Here is a 21,123-nt window from a genome sequence, read left to right on the forward strand (position 1 = left end):
ATTCCTGCTATTTCCTGCATATATCTTTTTCATAAAAATGTACTAAAAAGTTGCAGTCATTTACTTATGGAAGTGTGTGCAAATCTATGTTTCTCATTTTCAGTATACCAGGAGAAAAAAAAAAAGAAGCATATGCTAAAACTAACCTGAGCAAGTAGTTATACTGAAATATTTAAGGTACAGTGCCAATTTACTAGGAAACACCATTATTTGTTCTTGGTGTATTGCTCCTGCCAGATATTGTATATAAAGTAGGAGCTGGGGGAAGCAACCTCTGAGAGAAGCTTCTTTACCATGAAGAGTAATGGATACTGGAAAGCCACAGGTTATCTTTGTGGCCATGAGGAGTGTTGTGATGGCTACAGTTTTTACAGTTAGGGTTACATCTTAGTGTATTTTCTAGTGTATTGACTGCACTTTGGAAAAGTTGTGCTGAAGGGTGCACAACCAGGAGAAGCATTTTTGAACAAATAAGTGTTAATAAAGCTTTTAAGCATCCAAGAGGCATGTGCAAGCTGTAAATCTCACAGTATTTAGCAGAGCTTACGTTTTTCATTTTTCTTATGTGAATTACCTTTGAATGAAGGAATTAGATCAGCTTTATGGACAGGAAAGTCATGTTACTTATTAATGCATGGTGGTCAGACGTTTGAGGATTTCTTTAAGGATATGTGGCATAGAACATGTTCAAGGGAGAAATAATCTTGGCTGTAATTTTTCTATAATAATAACAATTTGACTTCAGAAAGAAGCACAGCAAACCTATTTCAGTCTTGGGATCCCTTTTGACAGTTTACTGTTTTAAATTTGGTGTCCTGCTTTTAGGCATTATCTTCTGCACCGTATAGTCGTAACAGAGGTTGTGCCTCAGTGTGTACAGCTTCCTTGGCAGTGTGCTGCATTACAACACTTTGGCCACATTTGTGTAAAATTCATACCTTAGTGTTTTCAATTGCTTTTGAATTCTGCCCTATTCCGTATGTGTACAATAGGCTTTGTGCCTTGCCAGCACCAGTCAGAAATCTGGTTAGTGACTGGAGTACCTAGAAGGCAATGCTAAGGTATACTACAGAGTGCAGAATACACAGCTGTCTGATGGCAGTGGAGAACTGCAGCACTCCCCTTTAATTTACAGATTATCCCTGCAATAAAGGATGATTACAAAGAAATCTACACTGTACCAGTTGTAAAGCTCTCTCTGACCCAGTTGGAATTCATTTTGACTTATTGCTTTGCATATGAAATTTTTTAATTAAGTGCTTGCAATTATTGAGGAGCTCAGTGAAGTAAACCAGAAATAGAAAAACCTAGATAGGGATCAATGAATTTACTTCTTGAGTCCTCAGCCATTTCCATGCTTGTTCCAGCTATGTTTGCTCCACACCTAAATCAACCTGTAAAGCGCTTCTGAGCTTGTTTAAAATTCAAACTAAGGGCTCCATACTTTATTTAGCACTGCTAGATAGCATGTCCTTCGAGCAGACTCCTACTTCAGTTTCCACATTTGAGTGTAACTACTGATACCCTGCTATGCTGGGTAGGTTCAGTTTATCTATACCTAGTGCTTTGTGTATTGAAGAAAAAAAGGGGGGGAAAAAAAAAAGGGGGGGAGCATATTATCCAGGATATGTACTTCACTGTGTAAAAGCTATATGTATTATAATCATGCCTTCACAGCAAGCCTATACCATTTTCCAGAATGCATAGTCATTTTCTATTTTCATTACAGGCTTTATTAATAACTTTTTTTCAGTGCTGTTGGAGTATCTTTAATTACTAGTTGTTGGATCAACAATTTAGATTGTTCTCATTTCTGTAAAATCCAGTGGTATTCCAGTATGCACTAAGCGCCAAAAATCCTAAGCTAATTAGGTAGTCTTACCAAAGCCTGTCATGTGTTTCTTCTTGCTTTGCATTAGGAAGGAAAGAAGAACATGGGAGGGGGGAAGGGGCACAGCAGGAGGAATTTTTGTATTACTCCAGTGATGAAGATAAGACAGTATTAGGCACGTTTTGCTTTTGTTGGTAGCTGATTTGACGTTAATGCCACATTTCAGAGATCTGTCATAATTCTTGTAGTATTAGTATGTTTCTGGTTAGTCTGACAGAGAGCAAAATGTACTAATGCAGGATAAAGGTTCCACAAGATTATGCATTTTGTTCATTATGTTGTTTTATCCTGTTGTATGAGTTTTAAGAACTTCATATGACGTATACTGCCAGCAGAACTTGTGTTTTAGTTTGAAGTCTTATGAATTGAGTAATGAGTCCTTATTGCTTTAAACGGTAATTTGGGGGATTATAGTGTACTTCTGTAAAATATTTAATAAATAAATAAAAAAAAAACACAAAAAAAACAAACCAAAAACCACCAAGCCCAAACCCCATGCACTGAGAAATAACTTTTTTAGCTATTTACCTGTGTGATTTACTGTGATAGCTCAAAATAAGGCCTGATTTCTGATGTCATCCCATGAGGAATCACTGATTTGGATCAGATGCCTGTGTATCACAAACCTGTAGATCTCACACAGGGTCTGTGCTTTCCAAGTTAAACGACCTTTTTGCTTTTGATTTGCCTTGAATTTTTTTGTTCTCAGAATTTCCTTTAAATAGGTGAAGATATTAGTTGTTCAAACTGTGCTACCCTTTATTTATCAATCTTCCTGGCTATGTGTCCTTTACAAATGCCTCTTCTAGTCATTAGTTTTAGCTTTAAATTAACTGTTCAATATATTTAATAGTTTCAGTCCTAGTGACATCTCTGAAAAGCCTTTAATAGTGCAAATGTGTTACGGTTTAACCCCAGCAGGCAGCTCAGCCCCACACAGTTGCTCACTTACTCCCTCCGCAGCGGGATGGGGAAGAGAATGGGAAGGGCAAAAGTGTGAAAACTTGTGGGTTGAGACAGAGACAGTTTAATAGGTAAAGCAAAAGTTGCATGCACAAGCAAAGCAAAGTAAGGAATTCATCCCCTACTTCCCACCAGCAGGCAGGTGTTCAGCCATCTCCAGGAAAGCAGGGCTCCATCACGCGTAACGGTTACTTGAGAAGACAAACGCCATCACTCTTGAGTGTCCCCCCCCCTTCCTTCATCTTCCCCGGCTTTATATGCTGAGCATGACGTCATATGGCATGGGATATCCCTCTGGTGAGTCGGGGTCAGATGTCCCGGCTGTGTCCCCTCCCAGCTTCCTGTGCACCCCCAGCCTACTGCCTTTGATGCTGTGTAAGCACTGTTCAGCAACGGGTAAAACATCCTCTGTTATCAACACTGGTTTGGTCACAAATCCAAAACATGGCACCATATTGAGCTACTAGGAAGAAAATTATCCCAGCCAAAACCAGTACAATATGTTTAAGTCCCAGTTTAGAATTCATTGTTCACATCTTCCCATTAGCTGGTTCTTAATCCATTTAGTATTGTTTGTTAATATTGCATGATACTAATTTTAAAAACTAGTTTGTGTCAAATGTCAGCAAAAATAAAGTGGATTCATTTAGAGTTCTCAGAATTATTTTTATTCTACCTTTAAAAACAACCACTTAAAAAAGCATTTTCCATAAAAAAAATGTATTTACTGACCTAAATTGCATTATGACCATTATTAAATCCATCTCTTTGTTTAATTTCCTTGATATAATCTGATTTGTTGACTTAGCCACATGTAATTTGCTGGGTTGTCCTAATTTCCAGTTTTGAGTATTATGTTAGTTTTGTGGATCTTCAACTCTTCTAATTGAAGTGTCACAATTTAACACAGTCTGTGGTTCAGATTTCTCCTGTCAGTCATCCCCATGTACTTAGAATGAAATAGAGATAAGAAAGTGATGTTTCTTTCTTGGAGAAGCAGCAGTTTGTCTCAGTCTAATACTCATACTTTGTTTATTCATGTATGAATTAAGTGATTGTATTGTACTAACCTTATATTCAACTTTATAGAAGGTTATCTATTTCTAGTTTCTGGAGACAGTAATGAAACTTCTTCAGTAGATATGTCTTATCCATTAGCTCTCAGAAGAAGCAGTTTCATTAATATTTTATTTCTTGTAGTAGGATTGCAGGGGATGGGGTGTCTGTGGTGTTTTTTCCCCAACATATGCCATCCAAATCAATAAAATATTGTGAGAAAGTAACTTTTCTGAACCTGTCAGGACTGATTTAGCAAGGGAAATCCTTGATGCCTAAACTGTCACAGCATCAGCTGGGCTTTTAAGGGAGCGGGAGGTTAGCTCTGTATAAGCTCACCAGTACCACTAATCTGCTATCCTAGACCTAGAGAATGAGAGCAGCAACCATGATAGGGAGATTCTGACTAGGAACCAGCAGCGCTGGGACAGTTGTGATTACCAGGGAGAAGAGTGTCAGGGGTCTGTAGAAGGTGCCTAACACAGGAAAATTCTTCTCAAGCGATGTGAGGAGTTTAGAACTGTCTGTGAGGAGAGCCTTAGCCACACTGGCCAGAAGCCTCGAGAAGATGTTTTGTTTGATCTTTTTTTTTAATAGGAAAACTCTCTATTTATTACCAATAAAGCTTCTGCATAAGCATCTGAACCAAACTGCAGTGAGGAATGTAACTCCTGTTCAAAATGAGAGAATGAGCCATGGTTTGATGATGAGTTTCGGTAGATAATGTAGAGCTATGGCTTCCTTTGTACCAACTGTCCTCCTGAGGCTGCACATAGAGTCAGATTTGGAAGCTGGTCGAGCTGAAAGCTGTCTGTTTTCCTCCTCTGGATTAACGTCCAGCTGGGTCAATTCTCTGACGTGTCAGACTTGAGTGGGGACTGCATAAGCATTGAGGCTGGAAGAAGAGCGCAGGTGGGGGAAGGTTTCCATAACTTTGTACACAGCAGTATGGTTTTAGGTTGATTTAAGTCATTCACAGTCATTCCTGAACATACAGGGAGATCATATAGTGATTTATTCAGTAGTAATTAAACTTTAATTACCTAGAAGGCTTCAATTAAACATAGCAAGAATCATAGCTAAGTGCCTAAAGGACCATCTTAAAAATGAGATCTGAGTTTTAGTGTGTGTTTTATGAATGTTCATTGAATTATTGGCAGGATGGAAAGAGAGAATGGTAAAAGCTAACATTAGCCAAGTGAGGTTAACCTCTATGTGCTGCTTCTATACATAATGGAGAGAGAGGGTTGCCTAAACACTAACAGAACAGAGCTTTTGCAGAATGCAGTTGGGAACGTTTCATTCTCTTTCTTCCCTGGGTTTGTGAGTAATTTGTGCTAGGACTTAGGGGATGCATCATTTAGTTGCACAAGCTAAATTTGAGCATTTGTTACAGCAACTCTGTGTGTGTGTGTGTGTGTATACACACTTTTCCAGGTTGGGAAGTCTAACCGATTGCAAAGCCTTTCCCGGGGTGCTGTTAGTGCCTTGTAGTGCTTGCACTGCAGTGCTTTCAGACTCCTGGCCTGGTGGGATACTCTCGAGCTTTCCCTTCTCTCTCTTGACAGAGAAGTGAAAATGTTACAGAAAAACTAACATGAAATTAGGAGGGAAATTGGCTAGGAAAATGGTCATTAAAAAGGCATCTGTTCTGTGTTGCAGTTCTCTGGTTGCCAAAATATATAAACAAAATGCAAGTCTTCACTGTAGTGATTTGTGACTTGTATGCAGTTTTTGTTCCGTGGTCAAGTACGTTCTGAAATCTCTCATCCATATTGTCTTCTTTTTTGCTAGGAACTTGATAAAGAACTTCCAGTGTTAAAACCTTACTTTGTTCAAACGCCGGAACTTGCTGGGAAGACAGGAACTGGTATGCGAGTCACGTGGCTGGGACATGCCTCAGTTATGGTGGAAATGGATGAACTTATATTTCTTACTGACCCAATCTTCAGCCAGCGAGCTTCCCCTACTCAGCTGATGGGTCCCAAGCGCTTCCGAGGACCTCCGTGCACAGTAGAGCAGCTCCCCAAAATAGATGCAGTCGTGATCAGCCACACCCATTATGATCATTTGGACTACAACACTGTAACAAGTTTAAATGAACGCTTTGGGAGTGAGCTGCGATGGTTTGTACCTCTGGGGCTCTTGGACTGGATGCAGAGATGTGGTTGTGAGAATGTGATTGAACTGGATTGGTGGGAAGAGAACTGTGTCCCTGGTCATGATGCAGTAACTTTTGTCTTCACCCCTTCTCAACATTGGTGCAAAAGGACTGCGACAGATGATAACAAGGTTCTTTGGGGCAGCTGGTCTGTCTTGGGACCTTGGAACAGGTTTTTCTTTTCAGGAGATACTGGTTATTGTGTTGCTTTTGAACAGATAGGTAAAAGGTTTGGACCTTTTGATCTTGCAGCCATCCCCATTGGAGCTTATGAGCCAAGGTATGAAAATCAAAGTTTGATGAAAATACATAAATGAAATGATGTACTGATGACAAAAAATACACCCAGAAGTGAAAGCTGTAGGTATGCTCATATTAAGATTTTACAATAGAATTTAGAGACAAAAGAAGGAAATTGTAGAATGACAGGAAAAAAGCAGGCAATCAGATGATGGAGTAGAAATGTCTAGGAAACTTGCCTGTGTATGAGTGGTGTTCTTGGAGGGGTTTTTTCCTTCAATCTTAAGCACAGCAAGGATGATTCAGCTGACTTTCTTCCATGAAAAATGTTGAGTGAAAATCTGGAATTACTTTGTGGCTTTTTCTTTTAAGTAGCATCACTTAATCCAGCCCGTTTAGATGCACGCAATTTGTGGCATTTTTCTCTTGCTTGAGTCCTTACGCTGTTTTTGCAACTTATCTGGAGATAAAGATGAATCTTTTATAGAGTGTGAAAGATCCGCTTGTTTAAGCGTCTGTATCCTACTTATGACAGGGTATGTAAACTTTTAGGTGATAACACCCATATAATGCTGGAAGCAGAGCATGTATAGGGAATGCTCTGGGAAAGGAAAGATAGGAATCAGAATTATGTGGTAAAAATCCAGTATCTTTCAAGAACTGCCAGCTTCTCTCTTCTGCATTACCACCCGTTCCTTTAGGCTGTCTTCTGAAGCACACACTTCTTGGTGTGCGCTGCTAGCATGACATTTTTTCAGGGATGGATTTAAACCTATCGCCTTAATGCCTCAAGGCACCAGTAATATGTCCTTATACTATTAAAAATATAGATAAGAAAAAAAGAGTTTGAAAAGAGGAGTGAAATACATGAAATGCTGTTTTGTGAGTATGTTGGTATATTCCAGCTTGTTGATTTTGGGTGTTCTGTATGTTGTTCAGACATACATGCTCCGTAATTTTTTTTTATTAGGTGAGTGTTTTTTCTGGTGGGTTTTTTTTTTTTTTTTAGGATCTTTGCAACTTGCCCAATGAAAGTAAAGAAGAAATCTTGCACTAAATTAGGTGACACAAAAACATTTACTTTGTGTTTTGGTAGGTGGTTTATGAAATACCAGCATGTGGATCCTGAAGAAGCAGTAAGAATCCATATTGACGTTCAAGCAAAGAAGTCTGTAGCAATTCATTGGGGGACCTTTGCTTTAGCAAATGAGGTAAATTTCAACACTGTACATGAGTTCAGATTTCCTGACTACACAGTCATTAATGAAGCTTTGCTCTTGCAGTTTAACCTAGGTATCTGTAAATGTATGCTTAACATGTAAACTTTGTAGGAGTGAAAAGTTGTTACTATACGTACTGCAGTTAAAAACAACGCTTAGCATAACCAATTACATAAAATATTTCCACAGTTAAGATTGATTTGAAAGTACAGAGTTACTGAAACAAATGTGGAGGATTTCTGATCTCCAAAAGCTGAGGAACATGAAAGGTGGGGACACATATGCAACAATAAAAGTAAATTCAGGAGTGCATCACTTGTAGAGAGAAAGAATTGCGTGCTTGTAGTTCAACACAGTATTTATTAATATGCCTAGTAAATAAATTGAATAGTATCTTTGCTAGTTGATTCATAGTTAAATACCAGCAAGAATACGAAACACTGAGTTATTCTAAGTTGCTGACTTTTTTGTTTATTTTTTTTTATTCCTCCTCCCCCTCTGCCAAGTCCCCAGTTCTAATAAGGAGGTTACCCAGGTACCTTAACAGTGACTAAAAATGCAGTAAAAGGGAAGTATCTACATCTACTTCGATACACCTTGCCTGGGAGCTGGTTTTCAACTTTATCTTTGCATCAGTTGCACCACTTTATCTTGTAACTCAGCCCTGATGCTGTTAGTTCTCTTCATCTGATATGTCATGCTTTCTTTAAATTGGGTATAACATTTTCTATCCACAGTGCTTCTAATAAGCTGTGTCAGTAGTGCCTGTGGTCCAAATGGTACTGTGATTTTTAGAAGCACAGAACCATAGATTATTTCTTGCCGATAAAATGTAAAAAATACAATTTTTTTCCCCTGGAATATAATAAATATAATGATGTAACTATAGGGAGACCTCATTGAAACGGCACTAGTTTTCAAACAGTAAAACTGAGAACTTTGTTTTACTACACGAGAGAAAGCGCCATCTGCTGACGTGCTCACTCAATGACTGAATTTTGGATAGGTGCCTAGCTAGTTACTATACAACTGTAAATCAGCATTCTTATAGCTTGAAAATGAAACTAAACATTTTAATTTGACAAATACATACCCCTCCTTTTTAGATAATGTCTAAAATGTAAACCATTTCTTGTTTAGAGCAGTGATGCTCTTTCTTTCCCCCAAATGCTGCAATGGTATATTTTTGCCTCATATTATTCTTATTTTTCCAGTATTACTTGGATCCTCCAGTTAAACTGAATGAAGCTCTTGAAAGATACGGCTTGAAAAAAGACGACTTCTTTGTCTTAAACCATGGAGAATCACGGGACTTGAGTACAAACGATGGGTTTGAATAATGAAACAGTAACAGTTCCTTGTAAGCCTCCTTTGATTTGAACTAGCAATTAATGTTACAAATATTAATATGATGTAGTTACAAAGTAGATTTTTTTTTTTTTGGAGTGGATTGGATTTTTAGATGCCAGGTTTGTCAGTTTCACAACTAAAACTTGCATACCAATTTCATGATAAATTTTACTAGTTATATTGTTTATAAATTTTGAGAGGTGATCTAAAAGCTGCTTAATATATAAGGTATTGTCTGGGAATAACTTGCAGTTTCAACTTTTATGTACACCATTGATAAAGTACTGTTTTTTTAAAAACTCGTCATGTTACCTACACCAGCAATAATAACCTCAGCACAGGACATATTCTTAGAGTTAATGGCTGACTCGAATTAGTCATTGTTGGAATGTCATCTCCCACTTGTTAGTCATTAATCTTCAGGTTATGCCCTGTACCTTGATAGCTTCACTGTATGTTTTGTGGGGTGGAGTCTTCCAATACAGCTGTCTTGTTAAAGCACAAGCGCAGTAAAATAATTATGTTTCTACATTTTCAGATATTGACGAACCACAAAAGCTGAATTTTAAGATGATCTAAAGAAACGTGCCTTTTAAAGAGAGAGATAATTTAATATTGCATCATTGATGTGTAAAACTTACTGCTGGCCAGAGTATCTGCACACTTTCATTGTTTTGTCAATATTTTTAAGTTAGGCCTGAATGTGTCTACAATAACTTTCTTGTCAAATGCAGTACATGAAATGGAAGAATCCATTAATGGCACTTGCCTTTGCATTGATTCAGCCTATTATTAAGTGTTTCTGGTTTTTGGTTGGTTTTTTTTAAGTGAAAAGTCTTAAGCAAGGGCTGTGGTATTTTTTCTTATAGCTTCCCTATAATTTTAAAGTTGAATGAGAGATTACAACATTGTTCAGTATTGTAAAACTTGGCTAAATGTATCTGTATCAAATTGCCATGCTAATTTACAGAATTAAAGCCTATTGTTGCCAATAAAAAGGGTTGTTATTCTCCTTCATAATTCACTGGCAAATCATTTTTTTGTTCATGATTTGTTTTGGTCTATGGGATATGTGTATTTTTTTACTCTTGCTGTGCATTACGTTTTATGTTCATACTCCACAAAAATAAATAAAAAAAAGGACACATTATTTCCCTGCAATATAAAGACATGAACTTCTGGCAACCAATTATAACCAGTTAATGAGATTTCATGCTAGTAGCAAACTGAAGTAATCTTTTAACCATTGACAGTTATCTTTTAAAAATTTATATTGGAAAGTCCTAGAAGCCTTACTTCTAAGTTCTCACTTCTTGCTTAATACCACCAAGGAACAGCACAAGGAGGCAAGTAATTAGTTAGTCCAAGTTCATGCCAAGGAAGGGTTTTGGAACAGAGGATTACACGATTGTACGAAAACGTAGCTTATACTCCTTTTGGTAGGATTCATATTTGACAAATACCTTTTCAAATAAAGAAATATTGTTAATTCTAGTATGGTCTAGAGGTATTCACCAGCATTTGTTCAAAACTGGTTTAAAACTAATGTCAGTCTTTCAGTGTTGATTTTGGGGAGGGTATTTCACATGAAGTCTCTGTTGGGCCTTGTATTTATACAATACCTTCAATAATGATTTGGATAATACAAAGCATATTGCATGTTCATAATATTGTGGAGGACAGCAGGATGCAGGACGTTTTGAGTACTTTGAAGGACATGGTTAAAACTGAAGGTTGGGTTTTTTTTTATTTTTCAAAATCATAGAATCATAGAATGGTTCAGGTTAGAAATGACCTTGAGGATCATTGAGTTCCAACCCCCCTGCCGTGGGCAGGGACACCTCCCACTAGACCAGGTTGCCCAAGGCCATGTCCAGCCTGGCCTTGAACACCTCCAGGGATGGGGCCTCAACAACCTCTCTGGGCAACCTGTTCCAGTGCCTTACCACCCTCAAAGTAAAAAAATTCTTCCTAATGTTTAATCTCAACCTGCCCTCTTCCAGTTTAAAGCCATTCCCCCTCATCCTGTCACTACATGCCCTAGTAAAAAGTCCTTCCCCAGCTCTCCTGTAGGCCCCCCTTAGGTACTGGAAGGCGGCAATAAGGTCTCCCCAGAGCCTTCTCTTCTCCAGGCTGAACAGCCCCAGCTCTCTCAGCCTCTCCTCATAGGAGAGGTGCTCCAGCCCTCAGATCATCCTCGTGGCTCTCCTCTGGATGCGCTCCAACAGTTCCATGTCCTTCTGTTGTTGGGGACTCCAGAGCTGGATGCAGTACTCCAGGTGGGGTCTCACGAGAGTGGAGTAGAGGGGCAGAATCACCTCCTCTGACCTGCTGGCTGTGCTCCTTCTGATGCAGCCCAGGATCCGGTTGGCCTTCTGGGCTGCGATTGCACATTGCTGCCTCATGCTGAGCTTCTGGTCAATCAGCACACCCAGGTCCTTCTCCTCAAGGCTGGTCTCCAGCCATTCCCTGCTGAGCCTGTATTTGTACTTGGGATTGCCCCGACCCAGATGTACAACCTTGCACGTGGTGTGTTTTGGTTTGGATCTATTAATTCACAGCATTTGTATGTAGAACGGTGACAGTTACCCTTTGCTTGGCGCAGATAAGATCCCATCTAGGACATAGGATAAAAAAAATCAGACACACTTGTGTGAAGACACTTTGGAGACTCTTGCATGATTTCAGAACACCTCAATAGCATTGTTTATGAAGAAAGCATTTAAAAATAGGTCTTTCTGAGCCAAAAAAAGAAGACTGAGACAGCATAGTAACAAGTTTTTGTGTGTTTTTAGAAAAGGGGACAACGGTCACTGGTTTCTGTCAGCTGTCAAAGGAAAGGATAAGGGATCAACTTTAATTATCAGAAAGATCCTATTTGAAAAACTTATTTTGAGGTTGAAGAACATGGAGGGGAACATTGAGACATCTCTGTTGCTGAGCTTAAGAAAACACATATATATCAGATATACCTAGAACAGACGAGTCTAAGTTCCTGTTAGAAGAGGAAGGTGGGACTGGTAAACTCTTAGTGTCTGATCTATCTTTTCTTTTTCTTTGTTACATACAGAAGCAGAAAAATTTAAATCTACAAAAAGTATCAAAACATTAAGTGACTGTAATGTAACTTGCTTATTACAAAATGAACTGTGTTTCTGGAGCAGTGGGAAGGAGAAAGGGAAGTTCCATGTCAATGATGCCATTGTCAGGGTTCTGACTGGGAATTGTGCCAACTTCTATTTCTGCCTTAATTGTATTCCTGATAAGTTAAAAGTACCTATGTAGATAAATTAGATACATGTAGCTTTACCCCTGTATTGATCAGGGCATAGATATGTTGTATTTTCAAGGTCACATTTTTCTTACAGTTTTAGCTATTTGCAAAGTCACCTACCAAAAATAAATAAAATACCTATTGAAGTACAGAAAGAGAAAAGAGCAATATTTTATTAAGAGCAGAGTGGGTACATTAACTTAGCAAGATGAAGCATCTGGTAACATTTTTAGGTAATAAAGGTCTCTTAAAAATGGTAAAAGGTGGAAAACTTGTTTCTAGCCTTTAAACGTGACACTGTTTTTGCTTTCTCTCTGATGCAGTGTTCAGGAAGATTTAGCAGTCACATTCTGTTACGAAGTGTGATCATCTTTGTGTCCCTCCTCTGGAATTGCTCCAACAGCTCCATGTCCTTCTTATGTTGGAGGCCCCAGAGCTGGACGCAGTACTCCAGGTGGCATCTCACCAGAGCGCAGTAGAGGGGCAGAATCACCTCCCTCAGCCTGCTGGCCACACTTCTTTTGATGTGGCCCAGGATACGGTTGGCCTTCTGGGCTACAAGTGTACACTGCCAGCTCGTGTTAAGCTTCTCATCCACCAAACCCCCTAGTCTTCCTCAGGGCTGTCCTCAATTCATTCTCTCCCAAGCCTGTATTTATGCATAGGATTGTCCTGACCCACGTGCAGGACCTTGCACTTGGCCTTGTTGAACTGCATGAGGTTTGCGCAGGCCCACCTCTCCAGCCTGTCCAGGTCCCTCTGGATGGCATCCCTTCCCTCCAGCATGTCAACTGCTCCACACAGCTTGCTTTCTTCGGCAAACTTGCTGAGGGTGCACTCAATCCCACTGTCCATGTCACCAACAAGATGTTAAACAGCACCGGTACCAGTACCAACCCCTGAGGAATGCCACTCGTTACTGGTCGCCACTTGGACATCGAACTGTTGACCACAGCTCTTTGAGTGCAACCATCCAGCCAATTTCTTATCCACTCTGCGATAATCTTTGATTCATAGTAAAACATTTTGAAAATATGTATGCTTTCCTTAAAGTCACAATTTTAAGGCAAGATAAAATTCTTTTGATTTTTTTCCAAATGTAGAAACCTTGCATGGCTGTGGTTAACTGCAGTGCAGTCTGACTAAATGGAATGGATCTACTAAGCACATGAGAATGCAATTTTAGAATATATTCCATGCAGGTATGGTAAAAAAACATAGGCTGGATAACTTTAATGTGCAGTTTTCATTGAAAATACTATTTTTGTAGGAAGCCAACAGTAGTTTGGTTTTGTTTTTATCTAATATTTTCTAAGATGTGCCTGCACCCATTTAGTAGATATCAGATTAATAAAATGTAAATGCCAGATCTCTAATTGCTAAATCTTTAATGCACCATTCTATAGAGGTATTTATTCAAGAGCTGTAAATATTTAAGGCAACAAAAATTCTTGACATTGAGAAGAATATTTTGATTCACTTTACTCATCCATTTAAAATGTTTACTGCATTTATGAAAGTTTTCATCTTTTAAACTATTCCTCCCTCTTTGAGTACATGTACCAGCTGTACAGTGGTTTCTCCGTACTAATTAAGCTATTGATTTTATCTTGCTCGTAAAAAAGAAAAAAATAATGTTATGCTCTCTACATTAAACACACTGCATTCTCTTTTGTAGTAACTGATTTGTACCTAATAATATGGTATTGTTTGGTATTTTTTAATTGTTTTATTGTTTGCGTGTTGGGTTTTTTTTCAGCATAGTATTCCTAAGATTATTTTCATCAAGTCAGTCTATCTTTAAAAAAAATATCACTATTGTGTTAATATTCTCACAACTTGCTCTTTCACTTCTGTATCAGGGTGATGCAACAAAGATGCCAGTTTCTGAGCGAATGGGGTAGAGTCCCTGCAGAGCGTAAAGAAAATCGAATCTTCGCTGTATTGGTCCTGAATCACGGTGCCATCTTCATTGTTCACATTCTTTTTCAAGTTTGCTGCAAATGTCAGGGCTCTAAGCAGAATATCTCTGTTTATACAGTTGTCAAAAAGTAACAGCAATGACGGCATCTAAGATATTCAAGAAAAAAACCACCATACTTAATCAACAGCAGTAACTACATGTAACTAAATCTAACTTAAAAAAAATGCAAAAAAAAAATATCTGCAGCTGAGCCATCTAAAACAGAAACCCTATGAAATACCAGAACTCTATATGCTGTGAAAGCATGCCAGAAACTTGCACAGCACGCACATTTCCTCTTCAGAAAAGACTGGCTTGTGCATCACAAACTAATAAATGCTTTGTACATTCAGTCTCCAAAATGTGGCTGTCTGGAAAATTCCCATTTGGAAGAGAGGGTCTCCTTTCCTTCTCAATAACATTGCTTTTGCCCTCGGCAGCGAACTGAATGTCTTTATGTTAGCACACCTGATAAATGAGAAAAGGTTACACTTTTAACAGAGAACTGACTGTTTAGCTACCCAACCCTTGTTTTAATAATGAAAGCCGCTGGTATCTAGACTAGCTTTGCGCATGGCAGGTGGCTCAAAAATAAATGCCACTGCATGTTTTAGGAACCTTACTTTGGGAGGGGGAAGAGAATGCAGCACCATTCCAGTCCCTGACTCTTTGTTTTGGTGTGAGGAAAGGATATAACTGAAATAAACCTGTATGCCAAGGCCAGCAATAGCAAACGTCAGATAAAGTTCTCTACAAAGACATAAGTAAATGCACAGAGAAGGTTCACTTACAGGGCTCAGAGACAACAGTTTTATGGCTGCATTTGAGTAAAGGGGTGGGGATTTCAGTGGAATTTTGTCTTCTTAGGTACAGTACGTTAGCTATAGAAACAGCTGCTGAGAAGGATCATTCACAGTACTGGTTGTATTTGATGTTTGTACCTGGTCTTCAATCTATATACTGACTGCATGTCTGGAAATGAGGTTTTGGGTTTGTTTTCGAAACTTATCAGGGTACCTTATATATATTGCATACAAAAATTCATAGTACTACTCCTTTGGTGGAAAGGGAAGGTGAGAACAGGCTTCCGCGACTTGTCACCGATTATTTGGAATGGTACATAGGAAGTATGACCAACTGTCTTCAAGTGCAGGGGCCCTGTGACTCCCCCTCTGCAAGTACGGTATCTGTATTACACTGCACTCTGGAAGAAAGCTAGTCTGTGAAAGAACGTACACGTCTAGATACTGATTTTAACCTGGTACTGCCTAGAATTGTACTCTGGAGTTGCATATATACTTCTAATACATTAAAATTATTCTAATGCATGCACATATCTACACACATAGACATGTATAAATGCTAAAAATATAATGAAACAGCAAGAACCCTACTTGAGCTCTAAGAAGATGTCTTGTCATAGCTGGGTTTGCGGATAAGTTCACAAGGACTTTCAAAACTTGAATCTGAAATGAGGAACGTACAAGTTCATTGCAAGCTCCAAAACCAGTAAGTACAGCGGTAACGGGCATCAGTAATTGACTGGGAGAGGAAAAGGTGGAATGGGTCAACTAACATCTTGAGTTGCGCACTTCAGGAAAAAACAGAGCTTATGGAGTCACTAGCATGTACGTACATTTGAGAAACAAAACAGACATTTTAGAATCAAATTCAGCTTGACTTAAACATCAAAATAAGGCAAGATCTATAAACAACTCAAAGCAGACAAAATACGGAATATTTTTTAAATATACAGAGGATAGTTAAGTACTATATTTGTGATCAGAAGCATGTAGAAATACACCTCTGTACTTGCCTGGACCTCGTGACACTAATCCTTTAACTAAACACTAAGAAAAGGCCAAATGCTGCTTATTGTACTGAAGTAAAATAGGTCTGCTAAGTTTGCTGGAAATTTGTGTTTTGGAAACTGGTTTTGGTCTAATAGAGCAACTGAATACGTTGATATTGATGGTACTGTGACATCTTGAATAAATGCTGAATTTGGTCCCCATTTGAAGCTTTTCTCTTTCAGTGTTACAATAATTCACAAATAAGCACAATTTCCCATTGCAGTCATTAGGGTTGCAAGAGATGTCATAAGCGTAAGTGAACAGAAATCCATAACTTCTTGGCATGTTTCCCTAGACAGATTCATGCATCAGTGAAGCCCTTCACATGCAGATTCTCCTTTCTCTGTGATGCAGTAGCAATGTTTAGGAAGCAGAAGAGAATTCTGGAATTGCGACAGCAAAGGCATAGGACAATAGCAGTGCATACGGCACTGCTTTGGTAGAGCTCTAGCCCAACGGTTCCACTACCAAGATTCCTTTCCTCCCCTCTTTCTGCATTTACAGATTTTATGCACTATCTGCTATCGTTAATGAGTATTTGATTTTCTAAGCACAGTCTAAACAATTTACAAAAACAGTAAAAATGAGGCATGTGAAGCAGCTTCATAAATGGTTTGTAACAATACACTACGTAATACCTGTGTCCTTTCAGTTCCTTCTGAAAGCAAATGAAGAAAGCATGGAATTGAGTTTGTCATCTTATGGTGGTAGTCACCGGTAACAGACATATTTGTCAACAATCGGAGTCCAGCTAGCTGCAGATCAGAATTCCGGGGAGCTGACTCAACGTTCCTACAAACTTGAGTAATATACACCTGGGGAAAAAGGGAACGAGATCAAAAAGAGAAGACACTTTTTGATACAAGCAGATTTTCTATTTACAAATAGTATCAGTGGCATAGCCACAGTAGCGTAAGTACCTCTTGAACACTGCTGGCTGAATACTTAACCTGATCAAGGATCTTGGAAACAATCATAGAATCGTCTAGATTGGAAGGGACCTTGAAGATCATCAAGTCCAACCATCAACCTAACACTGCCAAAATCACCACTAAAGCATGTCCCACACCACATCTACCCGTCTTTTAAATACCTCCAGGGATGGTGATCCACCACTTCCCTCTGCAGCCTGTTCCAATGCTTAACAACCCTTTCAGTGAAAAACTTCTCCCTAATATCCAAGCTAAACCTCCCCTGGCATAACATGAGGCCACTTCCTCTTGTCCTATTTGGGAGAAGAGACCAACTCCCACCTCTCTACAACCTCCTTTCAGGTAGTTGTAGAGAGTGATAAGGTCTCCCCTCAGCCTCCTTTTCTCCAGGCGAAACAACTCCAGTTCCCTCAGCTGCTCCTCAAAAGACTTACTCTCCAGACCCCTCACCAGCTTTGCTGCCCTTCTGACTTTTTTGTCAGTACTTTTTTTGTTTTGCTTTGAATATATTCAAACATTCTATTGGCATGATAGAAGCAGACATTACAGAGTTATGCTCACTAACCTTTCTGAAGCATAAATTGCTCTGAAAACCCAAATTCCTTTGACTCTATCTCAGAAGTGAAACATTTGCTTTAAGGAGTTATTTAAAAAAATCAATTACAGCAACCAACGTCATCTTAAATGTTGAGAACAAGCTAAGGACAAATCTTGGAATGAAATCCTTTCTTCCAACCATGCGGCCCATTCACATCAGGAACAGCGATGACAACTGACATTAACAACTACCTTTTACCAAATTTTCTTCTGGATGAAAGTATACAATGGATCTTGGAGTCCTAACTAAGAAAAGAATTACTTTGCCTTTACTAAAAGAGTTGTTTTCTACCTATATGCCTATATAAATATTTGCTGTTGGATATGCCTATATAAATATTTGCTGTTGGCAAGCACTACTTTAAAAGAAGTTGCTCAGTGCTAAAGATGCTGCAAACTACCATGTACAGTCAAACTGCTTTTTTATCAAGCTAATGAAAAAACTAGTAAAAAATCTTCGAATCTGTACCAGCTCAATGCTTGGACATGTCTTGATCTCTTGATTAATTTCATGTCAAAAGTGGATGCTTTTAATGGCTGGTCCTTTCATATCCGTAGCATCTACTATATTTAGAAGCTGGGCTTGTCGTTTTTACACACTATTCTTTTAAGATGAAAATATCACCCTGAAAGACTGGTGTCATACAAACCCAGGGGATTGATTACTGTTTTCTCCTCCCTTGCCTAAGGAGTCATGGTAAGTTCAGTCTGAATTCCATCCTATTAAATAACCAGTACTGATGTTCTAGACATGTTTGGAAATCATCTTGCCTCACATAATTTTACTATAAACTTAGCAGCACAATCTCTGTTTGATAGCATTTGGTGAAAGCTGAACACAAACTGCCTAGTTTCCTAACTGTCTTTTACAAAAAGTAAGTGCCAGTGATGCAGTACATTTTTAAGTTATCCTTTTGACCTTGGGATGCACAGATCATCCAGATCTGCTGAATCGTATGTCCAACATCAAAACATTTTGGCATCCTGGCTAGTATTTGACAAACATGCTGAAAGCCCTGTACTACCTCCTGTGTCTCAATTACTTTGATTTTTCCCTTTAAGAAACTTACCTGTATCTCTTCCTGATTTTTAGTATTCATACTTAAATTATTAAGTGCATTTAGTGCTTTTTCTTTAACTTTGGGAACACAATCTGAGAGCATTCCTCCAATAATAGACAGGCCATTCAAATTTCGGATTATATCCTGAAATACAAAACAGACATTTAATAAGACTATTAAAAAAATAAATTAAATGCTGAAGACTTTCCTGGAAGTTTCCATTTTAACACAAATGGAATGCATAAATGAAGACTTCCAGAATAGACTGCACTGTTTAAAGAGAGAGTGTTAGCGATATTGCTTTATAGCTTCCACTGAAATTAAGCATAGTCCTGCTTAGGACCAAAGTATTATTTGACATTATTTGACAATGCCACAGTACCTTTACTTCTAAAATCTGGCCTGCAAGGCATGCTTAAAGCATTTTAGATTTTCAAGAATAAAATGTAATTATTGTATAATGAGTTTATAAAATATCTGAGCCAGGTCACAGTCCCTAAAAGTCCTGACTGAACAGAACAGAATTTCAAGATGCAGCTTGATATTATTACAAGTAGAAGTTCTAAAACTTTATCTTTCTTTTCCATTTCTAATCTTTCTCACTTAGACTCTAACCATCATGGAAAAAAAAAAAAGTACTGTTTTCAAGAAAATCAAAAATGGGCCAATGCACCTTTAGATTCAGTTACATTGTGTTCAGAGAGATTTATATTAAGAAAACAGTTTTGAGAAGCCAGAATAGACAACTGTCATAAGTATCATACAAAAAGGGGAAAAAAAACAAAAAAAAGGGTGGGATCATAGGTTAAACCTTTACAAAGGCATGAAAGTCTGCATCCAGCTCAAAGTTTTTCTGCATCATATTTCCAATTGATTTGAAGAGATGTGGACAGTTGGAAAGTCGCTAAAATGTAAATGGCATCCAACTTTGTAAAGATAAAAAATCAGTTTCAATTATCTCAGTAAATTTCAGATCTGATCCTGAAAGTATTTAACCCTTCTCCAGTTCAACACTTTCAGCAACATTACAAAACTGTAAACAACAGAAGATATATTTACAGCCCTATTAAAGTCTGTACAGAGTTCTATATTTTAAGTTGTACAAACATTAAGCTTACATAAATTCTGTGAAGTTGGTAAATTATACTATTTGGGCTAGCAGAAACTAAGGCATAGACACAAAATGGATTTTAGAACACAAGTTATCCTAGCTCTCAGTCCTGTGTCACTCTTCAGCAAAACAGCACCTCTCATCTTCCATACTGAATCTTATTGAAACACTGTTGTTTTCTGCAGAACAATACTTACTTGATTTACAGAGAAGGCAGCACTGTTGCTGAGAGTGATTAAAGCTTGCTCTTGAATTAATGGATCATCTGTGGCCTGGAGCAAATGAATAAGCTTCTGTAGGGCATCCGCATCCATGGTATGGGTTGACGCTGGAGGACTGTTGTCTGTCAAGGATTAAAAATGAAATACTTGATACAAAGTTTGAGACATTTTACTTAGTTGCCACTTAACATTTTTTACAAACCTGAGGTTTAGTTCTCAGTTGTAGGATGCTTTGTTCCAAGTTTGATTGTACCCAACCATCATATCATAGCAAAAAGACTGTGTTTTACAACAGCCAGACTTCTGTCATTTTTCCTGAGTCCCCCGACTACCTCTTTTCTAAGTAGAAAATAAAAGGAATACGTAACAAGAGCTTGAGGTGTGTTACTCTTTGGTTAACCAACAGCAAACCTCCCCCTCAAATGATTAGGAATATTCACTAAACACGTTAATTTTTTTCCTTGTGTTCCCTGAAATATGGAAGCCTGTCTGGAAACTGTAAGAAAACAGAACTTCCAACCTGTAGACTACTACTTCCAGAAATTATGATAATGACGTTTTGCTAGTACCCTGAGGTCCTTTGACAACGTAACAGCCACAATGTTAAGAGCACTGCCGATCATGGCATCACTCAACCAACCAAGGAAGGCTGTTTCTGAGTCAGGTCGATGTTATGGAGTACCTGGCTTTCATAAAAGGGTGACACAAATGCCATCAAAGATCGTTTTCAGCCAGGTTGGAGGCAGAGCTATTTAGCTAGATGAATAGCCAGGAGACCCAATTTATGACTACTGGACCAGTCAGAGATGACTCAAGATGACTTTTGAGAAGGTAACCAGTCTTTTATAATTCCATATATTTGCTGTCACCATCTCACCAGGCAAACACCATAGGAGAGGTCAAAGTTAATGATGATAATTCAAGAGCTAGCTTGAAAAACAAAATCACTTTTTATCCTCATCTCATCCTCGTCTAAACACTTTGTTTAGGTTTGAATTATAGGGGGAACACGAATAACTTCAATAACAGAACAACAAATCAGCCCATTAAGTAAACACACCGACTGGACGTTTGCTTCAGGCGACTTTAAAAAAATAAATTAGGCTTTTCTAAAAGTCAAACACGCTCTGGAGTCCTCCAAAGCCGTCGCATGGCTACCACAGGGCCGGTCAGCCGTACTGTGCACCCCGGCCGCAGACCCGCCCCCGGGGCCGCAGGGGGGCACAGCGC

At 38.6% G+C, this 21,123-nt stretch overlaps 3 protein-coding genes across 3 annotated transcripts in view; 2 read left to right on the forward strand and 1 right to left on the reverse strand.

Moving 5' to 3' along the window:
* The window catches only part of NAPEPLD (N-acyl phosphatidylethanolamine phospholipase D), a 21,480-nt gene extending 12,422 nt beyond the window's left edge, over positions 1 to 9,058 (forward strand). The window contains exons 3-5 of the mRNA XM_009882910.1: positions 5,705 to 6,351; positions 7,408 to 7,522; positions 8,746 to 9,058. Coding sequence (XP_009881212.1) covers positions 5,705 to 6,351; positions 7,408 to 7,522; positions 8,746 to 8,871 — 888 coding nt within the window. The 3' untranslated portion in view covers positions 8,872 to 9,058. The remainder of the gene's footprint in view (positions 1 to 5,704; positions 6,352 to 7,407; positions 7,523 to 8,745) is intronic.
* Positions 9,059 to 13,900: 4,842 nt separating this feature from the next.
* On the reverse strand, positions 13,901 to 19,986 carry ARMC10 (armadillo repeat containing 10). Its single transcript, XM_009882911.1, has 6 exons — positions 19,870 to 19,986; positions 18,571 to 18,705; positions 16,610 to 16,786; positions 15,513 to 15,584; positions 13,972 to 14,225; positions 13,901 to 13,924 (listed from the first exon to the last, which is right to left on the reverse strand). Coding segments are annotated over exons 1-6 (756 nt in total). The 3' UTR covers positions 13,901 to 13,923.
* Positions 19,987 to 20,514: 528 nt separating this feature from the next.
* The window catches only part of FBXL13 (F-box and leucine-rich repeat protein 13), an 87,609-nt gene continuing 87,000 nt past the window's right edge, over positions 20,515 to 21,123 (forward strand). Inside the window, 1 exon segment of the mRNA XM_009882996.1 lies at positions 20,515 to 20,628. Within this exon segment, the coding sequence (XP_009881298.1) occupies positions 20,515 to 20,628 (114 nt within the window).

Source organism: Charadrius vociferus, unplaced genomic scaffold (assembly GCF_000708025.1).
Source record: "Charadrius vociferus isolate BGI_N301 unplaced genomic scaffold, ASM70802v2 scaffold32, whole genome shotgun sequence".
Classification (NCBI taxonomy): Eukaryota; Metazoa; Chordata; class Aves; order Charadriiformes; family Charadriidae; genus Charadrius; species Charadrius vociferus.

Coding starts and splice junctions, on each gene's coding strand:
- ARMC10 (XM_009882911.1), bottom strand. CDS start 19,986: ATGGATGCGGATGCCCTACAGAAGCTTATTCATTTGCTCCAGGCCACA. Junction 18,706..19,869: donor CTGCCTTCTCTGTAAATCAA/GTAAGTATTGTT, acceptor TTTGTATTTCAG/GATATAATCCGAAATTTGAA. Junction 15,585..16,609: donor AAGGAACTGAAAGGACACAG/GTATTACGTAGT, acceptor TCCTCATTTCAG/ATTCAAGTTTTGAAAGTCCT.